The 12790-nt window shown below is 39.5% G+C and overlaps 3 protein-coding genes across 3 annotated transcripts; 2 read left to right on the top strand and 1 right to left on the bottom strand.

Annotated features, from left to right (window-relative positions):
• Positions 1-1290: 1290 nt before the first annotated feature.
• On the top strand, positions 1291-3076 carry LOC104426508 (protein CANDIDATE G-PROTEIN COUPLED RECEPTOR 7; the record flags this gene model as incomplete). Its single annotated transcript, XM_010039584.3, has 1 exon — positions 1291-3076. A coding segment is annotated over one exon (1326 nt), but the record flags the coding sequence as incomplete, so codon positions are not given.
• Positions 3077-5650: 2574 nt separating this feature from the next.
• Positions 5651-6715, bottom strand: LOC104426509 (hypothetical protein). Its single transcript, XM_010039585.3, has one exon. The coding sequence runs from the start codon at positions 6441-6443 to the stop codon at positions 5982-5984; it is 462 nt and encodes a 153-aa protein (XP_010037887.2). The 5' UTR covers positions 6444-6715; the 3' UTR covers positions 5651-5981.
• Positions 6716-11155: 4440 nt separating this feature from the next.
• On the top strand, positions 11156-11641 carry LOC104427905. Its single transcript, XM_010040915.2, has one exon. The coding sequence runs from the start codon at positions 11156-11158 to the stop codon at positions 11639-11641; it is 486 nt and encodes a 161-aa protein (XP_010039217.2).
• The last annotated feature ends 1149 nt before the right edge of the window (positions 11642-12790 follow it).

The raw sequence follows: 12790 nt of genomic DNA on the forward strand, positions 1-12790 counted from the left end.
TTCTACATGGAAAATTTACTATTTTGTCAAGAAATTTTGATTGAATGATAATATTGAAAGGCACTTGAATGTATGACAGGTCATATTTTGATTTAATGGATAGATGATTTAAATAAATTGTCACTATTTTCGGGGTCGTATAATTTTAGGAGCGTTGGAACATATACTTACACAAATACTTGATTCATAGTAAATTGAAACTATTTATCCAAGTCATTATGGCTGTAATTAAAAAGAAAAGAAAATCATAAGATGATTCTTATCTTTTCTATAAGTATATTGCCATTAATAGGCATGACATGCATTTATTAATGATTTACTATTAAAAGGAGGTTGGACTTCGTCTCAGTCATAGCTTTCTACGAAGTCATAAATGGACTACCTAATGAGACTTATTAAATCAATAAATCTATGGACTTTAGGTTAAGGATGTATGTCGACATCTTATTACATTTACCGGCCCGCATACAGGCAAAGAGGGCAATTAAATAGTATGATAAGTCCCTTTTTTTTGTCTTATTTGATTTTGTTAGTTTGGTGCGAGATGACAAAAGATAACGGTGATCAAAGGAATTGACCACGAGAATAAGATCCAACCCATTGGAAGAAATCAAATGAATCACGTGCTTTTTTACTATTACGAAAATAAGACTTTCACATGTAAGAAATATAAAAGATAATGAATTAATTTGTTTATGGGTTTTGTAAATTCAATACAATAACATAGAGATTTTTATCGGGTCATATGTGTGAAGCACGGGTTAAGTAAAATCCTGGGAATTGGATGATCAGAGTGTTTTAATTGACCTGTGATTCTTTGAAAATTTTTGGAGAACTTGGGTCATTTTTGTCCGCATTGACTTTCGGAAAATTGATTTACCATTTTTCCGTCGAATGGAATACATACGTGGAGTTTCTGAAAAAATGTAAAAAAAAAATGAAATTCCAGTATTGAGATCCTCATTCTCGTGCTATATAACGTCAGGGACGTGCTCATATAATAATGCGTAGATTACAATTACAAATAGAAGCGACAAAACCCATCTCGAGAACTGTAAATAGACCCGGGAAGGGAGGGTATTTCCGGCAATTCATCGACCATAGTTCGCCCCGCCGGACAAGTCGCTGACTCGCTGCCTTGTATTCCACGCCCGGCGAATACATTTATCCCCACACCGAATCGACAATTCTTGTGCCGCTCCACCACCGCCGCCGCCACCGCCGCCGAGGGCTCGATCTCCGCCGCTGCGATCTCTCCGATGGCTCGGGCCAAACAGCGACACGGCATGATGCCCCTCCCTCCTCCTCCTCCTCCTCCTCCCTCTCCTCGCCTCCCTCCTCATCTCCCCCGCCACCGCCGAGATCAAAACCCTAACCATCTCCGACGACTCCCGCCCCTTGATCCTGTTCGAGAAGTTCGGCTTCACCCGCAGGGGCAACGCGTCGATCTCCGTCTCCGCCGTCAACGTCGCCTCCGCCACCGCCACCGCCACCGCCACCGTCGATTCCTCCCGCCTCGGCTTCTTCCTCCTCTCCGACGAGGCCTACCTCCAGATCCTCCAGGAGGCCCAGCAGAGCCCCGACTTCTGCGTCCTCGACTCCAAATACATCTTCTTCCTCTTCAACTTCCACGACCTCTCTCCTCCGCCTCACGCCTCCTTCAACAAGTCCTACGCCGTCGTCTATCCCAACGAGTACTCCCTCGCCTTCGCCAATTGCCTCGCCGGCGCCTCCGTCTCCATGAAAGTCCGCACCGAGCTCTTCAATCTCGAGGCTCACGACTCCAAAGATTACCTCTCCGCCGGTTTGACGCAGCTCCCGTCTCTTTACTTCGTGTTCTCGCTTTGTTATTTCGGCTTCCTGGGCTTCTGGATCTATTATTGCTATCATAATAAGCGATCGGTGCACCGGATCCATCTCCTGATGGCTGCATTGCTCTTGATGAAGGCGCTGAATCTGATTTGTGCCGCCGAGGATAAGCATTACGTTAAGGTCACCGGCACGCCTCACGGTTGGGACGTGTTGTTCTACATGTTCCAGTTCATTCGCGTGGTGCTGTTGTTTACCGTGATAGTGTTAATCGGCACGGGCTGGTCGTTTCTGAAGCCCTTCTTGCAAGAGAAGGAGAAGAAGGTGTTGATGATTGTGATTCCTCTTCAGGTGTTGGCAAATGTGGCCTCGGTCGTGCTTGGTGAGACGGGGCCTTTCATTAAAGATTGGGAGACTTGGCAGCAGGTGTTCTTGCTGGTGGATATAATCTGCTGCTGCGCAATCATTTTCCCGATCGTGTGGTCGATCAGGTCGTTGAGGGAGACCTCAAAGACTGATGGCAAGGCAGCTAGGAACTTGGCGAAGCTACAGTTGTTTAGGCAGTTCTATGTGGTGGTGATTGGTTACTTGTATTTTACGCGAATTGTGGTTTACGCCTTGGGGACGATAGCAGCATATAAGTATAAGTGGGTGAGCAATGCAGCCGAAGAGATTGCCAGCCTGGCATTCTACATCGTGATGTTTTATATGTTCAGGCCTCTGGAGAGGAATGAGTACTTTGTTCTTGATGAGGAGGAGGAAAAGGAAGCAGAATTGGCTCTCCGCGATGAAGAGTTCGACCTTTGAACTGAAAACGTCGGAGGATTTTTACCTGCTGATGCTAGTGGCATGTTATGCAGAGAACTAGATAATTCAATTTTGGACCATTCACGTAATATCAGGTCTGGTGCTACTGCTCCTGTTAATCCTTTTTATTCCAATTTACACTTTTGACTTTCCTGCTTAAGTATATTGGATTCAACAGTTGCTTGTATCTCTAACTGGTGGAATGTTCACATCATTCCCTTATGAGATGTAGACTCTGGACATAGAGATCATGTTGTCCCTGTGGTTTATTCTCTTGGAATGAGCTCAATGGGGTCTTTATTCACTTGAGTCATTTTTTGAGTTTTCTTGTTTGTTCTTGATGTAAGACAAACTTACAGGAAATTAGGCGAGAAATGTCTTTGGATTTTCTACTGTCTCCTTTTCATGCATCAAACGCTTTGCGGATACAAGGAATGGACTGATATCTCAAATTTGAAAATTTCTTGATGGGGTAGTTTGAGTATAATGCTTTTAATTTGTGGATTTTGAGTCTGTTTCTTTATAGTTCAATGATTCTATAATGTTGATCAAGGCTGTTAAATATTTCTGAAAGATTCATATAGTCGGCAATAGATGCCAGATGGGATTGAGGTGGTATGTACAAAATGTTTTAAATGGCCTGTCCTGTTATAGGACATTGTACTTGGAAGTGATATCTGAAACTCCTTAGATTGGATTGCACTTATAGAATTCCACAGTTAGCTTTTCCATTGTGACTGCTTACTTACGGTGAAGAGTAGAGAGCAGTGTATATGGGCATGAAAATTGCTTTTAAGGGACACAATGTTGTTTCGAGAAAGTGATAGCCTGAAAGCGCCATTGGTGGACATTCAATTATTCTATCCTGCTTGGGGATTCCTATTGTTCTTGATCAAGATGTATCATCTACTTAGAGTTGATTTAGCGGTATGCTGCTGTAGATGATGACCAGATGACACTAATTTCTTTTTACTGGTGTCTCTGGCGAGATTTGCCTTGGTACCGATTACCTGAATGCTGATTAGTTGACCCCATGAGGTGTTTCTCTTTACTTCATTGAAATGTGCCACTGAACTCTTGCATCAGTGAACTCTTGAGGACTTAGAGTGGAAGTCTTGAGCTTCACATAGATAACTACAAGAAAGAGGCAAAACTTTCCTGTCTTTTGACAGAAGTACGAGAGCCATGAGAGTTTGGATGAATCGTGTTATTTCTAGTCCGTCTTTTTCACAAAGCCATGATGGTTTTCAAAATTTCAGCTAGATTCTTCTAGATTAGAACAATATTAAATAGGCACGTACGTAACAAATTTTCTCTGAACTTGGACGTTTCAGTCTTCCTATGAGCAAGGTTGTGTCTCTCAGGGTAACTTTTCTGGACAATTTTAGTTTATCTCCCAATAACGTAGTCATAATGATATGCTCTATGGTTCGATAAAAAAACACTTTTTGTCTGTTTTTGAAAGAGGATCTATTATCCTCCTCTTTTTTGATCTTTGTTGGGAAGTTAGCAATTTTAAAGTTTATTTGCAACTTGCAAGCACTATATACTATTAAGATGTCGCGTGTATTGGAAGTGAGGGACATTTACACTCTCTGTCCTGTGGAAGCTTGGTAGCTTCACCTTCACTATTAGAGCGCCAAATTTGAGACAAGATACAGGTTGCTTGGTTCGAAACAAAAATGTTCAGTGATTACATTCAGCATTAGTTTGGATCAGATGTCGTAAGAGAGTGGAAAATCTAGAAAACCAAATTTTCTCCTTAACTTGGACTTGTAGGTTCAAGAATCTTCCTCGACCAACAAACGTGTCGTTACTCATTGATGTTTAATAGTTGTAGAACACGAAGGTGATTTTAAGTCTCTGTATCTAGTGGCTTATGCTTATATATAAATGCTCATATCTTACATGTTTCATATCTTTTGGTCAATGGAACTTGGGAATTTATATTCGATTAGCTCTTATTGATGATGCCATTCAAACATATAACTAACGATGTATGTACGAGAAATCCCTTGGTGGTTTCCAATTTCATACTTGGGTCCGGTGCTCTTCGTAACGGGAGGGATTTTTGCATTTGGATTGATTGTTATAGATTTGTATTATTGCCCAACTGAAACTCGGGGTGATGGACGGAATCGAGTTTCTTCATTTAAGCTGGACATTTTTTCAGTGACGACCTCCCTCTTGACACCTTTGCAAAGCAATAATGCCACAGCCTGAGAAACGTATTGTTCTTCTGGAAATTGTGATTCAGCTTTTCTATTTTTCCAAGTCGGTCTCATAGAAAAGACGGGTTGCTTCGATTGCTCACGTGGCTACATCACAGTATACTAGGAAATAAATCAAGGTTTGTGCCTGCAATCAGCATGGTTGAGACCATGCAAAGATAGGGCGAGAATAGAGGAGCTGTTCTCCGTGACAATAGGCTTTACAGCTCAGTCCTTGGCGCGTTTTCTTCTTACCTAACGATCCACACTTACCTTTTCCGTCCATCATTTGGTCAATTTGCATGAACGCATTTTATATATTTCGAGAACAGGGTATCCAAAGCAAGTGCAGTTCAGTATAAACTGGGAGATTGAAAAAATTACGTTCTTGAATTCGCAAGCTCTCATGTTAAAAATGGTAGGTTCTACCGGATTCAATTGTTTGTATTTGTATGTATTTCGAGGTCATGGCCTCGGCCTCAATGGACCTGAGCCCAGGTGCCGGAGACTTGGTCCCGGAAGCTGGGGCCGGGAACTAGTGTTGGGTTTTTCTGTGCCTAAATGCAGAATTTTGGATCAAAGGGCTGATATCTAGTTGTATGTTGGAGAATAATTTTTGATTTTTTTAAAAAGAAAATGATTTTTCATGAATTTAAGTGTAGGTTTTCTGATGAAATATTTTACATTAATTTATTTTTCTTAAAAGATATTTTGTGAAATGAATGGAGTTTCAATTTATCCAAAAGCAAGTTGCTTTTTTCCCCGCATGCCACTTGCGCTCACGACACAAAAAGTAAAAGACCAAAACAAGATGGAATTCGATGTTTTCACCACAGAAGTTTCTCTCCCAAATGCGAAACATATACAAATCAAAGTCTCCCTCCATTACTTAAGTCTAACACCATACCTTCACTCTCCTTCAGGTATCCATCGATAAGGAAACAACGAAAGAGGATAAACAAGAAAAACAAGAAGAGAAACGAATAAACTTCTTTAAATTAATATCAGGAAGAAGCACCAAAAACAAAGGCACAGAGGGAAAAGAAAAGCTCCAAGCGTCCAAAGCTTGATACACCTATCTTCTTCTCCTTCTGCTTTTATATCATAGACAAAAGCTTCAAAACAATTAAAGAACGGAAAAAAAAAAAAAGTTTTTCAGTCAACAACATCTACACTGGCGGAGCAAGAGAGCAACCTGTGGAAGATCCTGAACAGAGCAGTCCAAGACGCTTCCTTCACTTTCGTCAACGCCACGCACTTCCTTCTGCGACGCCGTTCCTTCCTGTTCTTGTCGCCTTCGGTTCCTTTTGCCCTGCGACGACGGCCGAAGCACCGGGTCTCGTTGTCCGGCGCGGCGTTATCCTCTCTGGAAAGCGGGTAGCTCCGCAGGTACATTTGCCTGCAGGAGATGCTGTCCACCACCCTGGTGCGGATCACGTGGTGATCGACGGTCCTGCCGCCGCTGCCGCGGTCCCCCGCGCGCCCATTGGAGCTCACCGACCTCACGAACTCCGCGTCGGACTCGGGCCACTTGTAGAGGTTCACATAGGTGGCCCGGACCGGCATCTGCAGGCCGCGCGCGTCGTTGAGGCAGCTCGATATGCAGACCGAGCTCATGCTTTGTTCTTCCTTGAGCTCTCTCTTCTTTGTTTTTGGGTATATGTGATCTAGCGTGCAGTACCGGGCTGATGGGTACTTGTGTTTTCCTCTTTCTCCCTGCCGTCCCTCTGTGAAGTCGTATTAAAGATGGAGGAGGCTTAAAGTCGAAGGAAAGACAAGTGGTGAGTATGAGTTGGGGCTTGAGAGGGAGAGAGAGAGAGTGACAGGATTTTTTTTAGTGGGGAGATGATCATGTCGCGGGCGTAATGCCGCGAATGATGAAGCATGAGTAACACTGAGTATGTTATCCCCTCTTTAGTTTTTATCTCATGCTAGCTGTTTGGTGAAAAGCATTCTAGGCACCATCATAACTAGTCAGAATGGTCCGAGACTTGTTTATGACTGAACCTAATAAGTTCCATTTGTCAATCCACCCTTGATTTCATGAAAACTTAATATATGCCTAGATTTACCGCCATTGGTCTGGGGCGGCTCACTCACATCATGGTGAAGTAAGAACGACGGACTTGTTCGGTGAGCAGTGGTGTATCAACTTAATCTGTGATCTAGATTTGAACTTTCTCCTGTAAATGATTTATGCATGGAAAAAGGTTAAGTAACCGTACCACTATATGGTGTGTTAAGCATAATTGTATTCAGAAGATATTATATTGACTCTACCTTTATATTGTTTTTTAGTGGTCTTTTATACATATATCGAGCGAGATAGTCCCATCACGTTCTGAAAAGTGATGATTTGTTATTGACCGCGTAAACATTGTCTAGAATTGGATAACTTGCTCTACTAGTCCCACGTAAGTTGTGTTCTTTTAAAACACTATATGCCTTCTAGAAGGATATTAAGTATTAGGTTACACACTTAATCAAGCAAAAATCATTAATGATCATTGCCAATCCACCTACATATTAATGCATTACTATTATAATGAAAATCTATCAAAATTAACAATTTGTGACATGTTTACGATCATGCACATTGTAAATAATGTCTTATTTTATAGCATCAACAAAACATTTCAAGGCTCAATATGTGACATTGTCATTTAATTGCATGAACTGCAATTTGTAAAATCGATTGATCTCATTTTTCATCTTTTGAAATCGATAGCTATAAAATTTTCTCGTCTTACCCTTCAAAATAATTCTCCATAAGCTATTGTTGTGTTTTCTAGAATTTGTCTCGTTCAAATAGACTTATATAAATTCTCAGTTATTGAGTTAAACTAAATTATTCAATTCCCTCTAGCATAAAATGCCTACAATCTTTTACTAATTTATTTTAGTTAGATATTAGAATGAATTGGATTTGCTAGGCCGACTATATTTCAAACTCGAGATAGTCCTAAATAAAAATTGAGGCTGTACCAAATTCGAGTTGGGAATCTCACAGACATGCTACTTTAATGTGCCGGTGCACTGGAAAATTAACAAATTTATATAATTTTTTTTTTGTATATTTTGAATGAATAAATATCATCTCAAAAGTAAATTATTACCAAAATAATTTAGTATTGTGGAATCCAACATCCAAAAACCAATTATGTCCTCATTCAGAAGGAATTCACAGCACCTTTGCAGATAAACTGAAAGTTCCAGATGATGGTGCTTGAAGTGTGGAGGAGGAAATAGGGATAAAACTACAATTTTTTTTTTAATTTTTTAATTTTAACAGAAAGAACGGGACCAATCAATAATTACATATATCTGAGAATATTTTCTAGAACTCTTTCCAAATTTGCTCCATGTTCCTTTGTTTTGTAGGCTCCAGTTGCCAATTTCATTTTAATAGAGGGCGTGGTAAAAAAGGAACCATTATTCACAAAGGATAATGATACTGTTAGCTTAGCAGCACTCTTTAAGCATTGCCGACATTGGACATTCTTTCGGCGAGCAAAACGAAAGAATCTTAGAAACTATGTCGAAGCTACAAAAGAATGTAAAAAAATGTGGGTCCTTTTTGGGATTTATATAACTCTTACTGTTTATTGTTGTATTATTATTGGCTTGGCTTGAAAACATACAACCCACTAATTTCTCTAAGTTAACCTCGAGAAATTAACTTATAGGGTAAGGAGTGGACTGGTGTTTACAGATTAGACGCACGAATGTTCAATTCCTCACGCAGCAAAAGTGCAAACAAATAAGATTTGGGCTTTTCCCAAACCGGATTTAGTTGACGTTTTGCCTGATTTCTCAGGCCGTTAAGTGCAAACGATTAAATAAATGCATATAGAAAAATGTTATTTCTCTCTCCTCCAGATATGCCACCTCTCAGCACCTTCTTCGCTTTGCTCTTTCCAATTTAGGGTCTATTTGGGGTGCTTTATTAATTTGTAATTTTTCACTTTTGTCAAATCTCAGAATGCACACACTTTAATTTATTTTAATTTTAAGCACATGAAATTTTTATTGCATATAAATTGGATTTATATATAATTTTTTAAATTTTGTTGAAAAATTAGAAAATTTGCTTTTTTACTTCTGAAAAAATTCAAGCAAACAAGCCTTAAATTACGCACAAGGTGCGTGAGTGATTACTTTTCATTTTCATAACAATTATAAATGGATAATTAAATTCATAACTATAATTGGATGGAGATAAATACTTGACATTTTTTTTTAATCACCATACGAATTTTTTCTTAGAAACCAAATATTAGATAAACATGTTTATATTCTTTTAGTAATAAATAAAAACATACATTAATCTCAGTCGAAAGTTGGTAGTTTACTTTTTTCTTTTACTTTTTTATCCTTTTTCTTTAGCAAACTTTTCTTTTTTAAAGCTAAATGGCATTACAATATTAGAAATTTTGCACATGAGGGCTAATTTTGATCAATACTACTATTCACGCATGCACGGTTTTGAATCTGCACCATGACTCCTTGTGTCCTCTAGCTTTGTCCAGGGTTATGAGGTTTATAATCCTTGTCTTAGTGCTGAATAGGGTAATAAGGTTGATATATATATATTTCATGAGAAGGAAGCCCATCCTCACTCCTCAGGTAGGTCTATCAGATCTTGCTTGTCTATAAGCAAATCTAGCTGCGAGAGATTAGCTACTTCGTATTTAAGTTGACCTTCACCGAGTCAATTGTACGACTTGTAGTCTCCAAACCCCATCACTGCAACTGAGTTTAATTTAATTCTTTCTTGCTTGCATGAACCGTATTCTGTGGAAGTAAATCTTGATCGAAAGAACTCATTTTTGCCATTGGTGCCTTGGTTGGAGCTGGCGCTTCTGTTGATCGTCTTTATGCCATTATTCAGTGATCACTTGAAAGCTAAGCTATAGGAGAACTCCTTAAATGTGTATTGTATATCCTAAAATACTCCCTGCGCATGAAGATTAGAAGAAAGACGCAGGAGCTCTAACATTTGAACTACTTGATGCATAGCGCGTTTGAAAATTAAGGAAAGGGAGTGTGGGATTCGAACACAAGATCCCTTGGCTTTGATGGCATTCATAAGCGGATGTTCATGAATATTGTCTTTGATATTTCTTAGGTTTTCTGAAAGGAGAAATTATTCTTAAACTTCAACTCAACCTACCCTCGCTTCAAGCAACAAAAACAGGATAAGAAAGAAGCACTTCCCAACAGTATAGCAGCTTTCTTTCCAGTCTATCTTCCCCATATCTCAAAGAGAAAAGAAATAAGATATCTGATCACTGCAGTTGCTCACATTATTAGGCCTGGACGTTTTCTTTATCCTTAAATACAAATATCTGAATCTCGAATTATTCTTCAATTGTGGTTTGATGTAGTTGAGAACTGCATTAAGTTTTGAAGAGATCTTAGGTTTGGGCAGATTGAAGTTGACTTTCTTGGACTTGGGGTTTCCTTAGCCGAAGTTGTTTTTTTTATCTTGTGCTTGATGTTTAGAGGTCTTGCTTCTTAGTGATGGTTGTTTTCCACCAAACTCGTGGAGTGAAAAGGGGAGAGTCATTCCTCGTAGGTGTTCATGATTTTAATCGTCATGTGAATGCTGCAGCTTTTTCGATAAAGAAAGGATTGGCTATGGCCCTGGCTGGCCGAGCATGAATTCGGTTGCATTGGGTAATAATTTGCTTTCTATGTTGGAGTTCATCTTCAAATTGCGTTCATTAGTTGTGTAGGACATTGGAGCTTTAGAGATGACTTCAGTGTATTTCTGACAACAGATTATAGAGTTACTCATTTGATTCTTCACTTTTTTTGGCTTCTGCTTTGCGCTGACATAGCCACTCCGTGGAGAACAACACGTCACTTCTATTCGTTACAATTAAGAAAATGAAATTAAAAAAAATCTTCTCTAGGACATTCCCCTATCAGAACCAAATTTTGGTTTGGTTTGCACTTAGACGAGTTTTTAGTTGGTATAACCAATATCAGGCTGTGCAATTGCCAAGTGACAATGTACTCATACTAAGGCACAGGAAATATAATTTGTGAATTACCATCTGATAGCTTAACTTCATTAACACAAAATAAATTGTCCTAGTACCACTATTAACACACTTTTTTGTTAACGGAGGCAATCTTTAATGTCTTGTTTTGGTTTAGGTTGCGTTCTGTTAGATTATGGAGTGAGATTTTTTGATTGAGTATAATTAAAAGACAGTCTGTTTATGTTTTTCCTGTTATTAGAACGCTAGATTTTATCTAGTTTCTTCGTTGTGCATGCATTTTACAGTGTAACCAGGTCGAAGCCACTTCTCTTTGTAACCATGGTGCCTGGCCAGCATTTGGTGAAAGAAAGACAGTATGCCATTTTGAGTGTCAAAGAAAATGAAAGCTGTGAAGAAATTCGCGCAAGTTATCAATCTTCCATCCTTAGTTATCATCTGGATAAACTGCAGACGATTCTGAGTTGGGTGGGTTGTTCTGACAGTAGCAATGCAGATAAGTTGCTGAAGATACAAAAAGCTCGGGAGGTCCTCAGTGATGCCAAGTTTGGAAGCCTTCATGATAGTGAGCTGCTGGCTTCAAGACAAAATAGCAGCAGAAGTCAGCTTAGAGGAGATGGTTTGAAGATTCTGGAGATGTCTTCCAGCTCTCTCATCAATGATGATGTGGGAAATATTTCTTTGTCAATCCTCGAGTCAGAAGAAATGGGTTGTTCAATTTCAAGGGATGGGAGAGGAATGATTGCACCGACAGCAGATAACTTAGCAGTATCTGACAGTTCTTCCTTGTGGTTCTTATTCTCTTAGAATTCTGCTTTTAATTGAGTCCGGTGCTATGGTTTCTGTAGGATGATCAACTTTCTAACATCTCAAGAGCATTTTGCAGGCCTTCATTCGATTCAACTGACTCAATATTTCTTCTGCTTTTATCGGTTATCGTTGTTTCTTTCTTACTCCATTGGGATTATTCACGTCCATGCGCATGTTAAGCATATAAATGTGTGCTGTTTCAACAATCCCTTGATGGCTTTATGATTACAGAACACTTCTATGAATGATACAGTATTGTACCTTACATCATCATCAATTATCAGTCGTTAGATGACATTGCTCGATAAGAGAGTCAAAATAGTCGACAAATCTCAGTTGCTGAACGACAGAGTTGTACCCTCTGTCAAAATGTTTCTCGTTACTTGGACAAAATCCAACAGATGACTAAGATCATGTACATAGAATGGAGAGAGGGAAACGATAATAACTATGTACACATTGTCAAAGAAGATTAAGAAAAATCTCGACTTGCAAATGTTAGGATATAGGCAATGAGAAATAAGCTGACATTGGTTCCAATGATTGAGAAGGCATAAGTTGACGATTAGCTTTAGATTGAAGAAAACAACGCTGCAAAAAAGGGAAAGAAATGAAGAATGTCTTTCTAACCTCGGAAGCCGTTCCCCTCTAAACCTAACTCCCAAATCCCTGCATTCAGGGACGATCCAGATGAAAGAGGACACATGAAACATGGACATCTATAAATCCTTTATGCTTGAAATGAGACGTATGAACGTGCCGAATTCCATCTCCTGTGACACAGACTTATGAATGGAGGGAGGACAGGAGGAAGAAGGTGTAGCCGCACCCCTTGGTCTAAGCAAACTGCCGTTTTATAGATGTCTGTGTCTCTGTCTATGTTCCTCTCTTGGGTCTTGTTTCGTCTGGATTGTCTGGTGAGTAGGGTTTTAGAGAGGGAACAGCCTACAAGGTGAGAAGGACGACTTTGCCTCTTGATTCGTTTCCGCATGTCACAATACGATTTCCATTTCTTCCCCTTCTTTGCATGAAGAAGATATAGTTGCGATAATAGCTATCAAGCTATTTGCTTCAGCTACCTGTTATGTCGTTTAAGTTCACGCATAAAATTTTTGCGAAAATTACTCTAATGTCAGAACTACATGA

This window comes from Eucalyptus grandis, chromosome 11 (genome assembly GCF_016545825.1).
Source record: "Eucalyptus grandis isolate ANBG69807.140 chromosome 11, ASM1654582v1, whole genome shotgun sequence".
Classification (NCBI taxonomy): Eukaryota; Viridiplantae; Streptophyta; class Magnoliopsida; order Myrtales; family Myrtaceae; genus Eucalyptus; species Eucalyptus grandis.

What these genes read in the sequence shown, in the direction of transcription:
- LOC104426509 (XM_010039585.3), bottom strand. Translation starts at nt 6,443, where the DNA reads ATGAGCTCGGTCTGCATATCGAGCTGCCTCAACGACGCGCGCGGCCTG.
- LOC104427905 (XM_010040915.2), top strand. Translation starts at nt 11,156, where the DNA reads ATGGTGCCTGGCCAGCATTTGGTGAAAGAAAGACAGTATGCCATTTTG.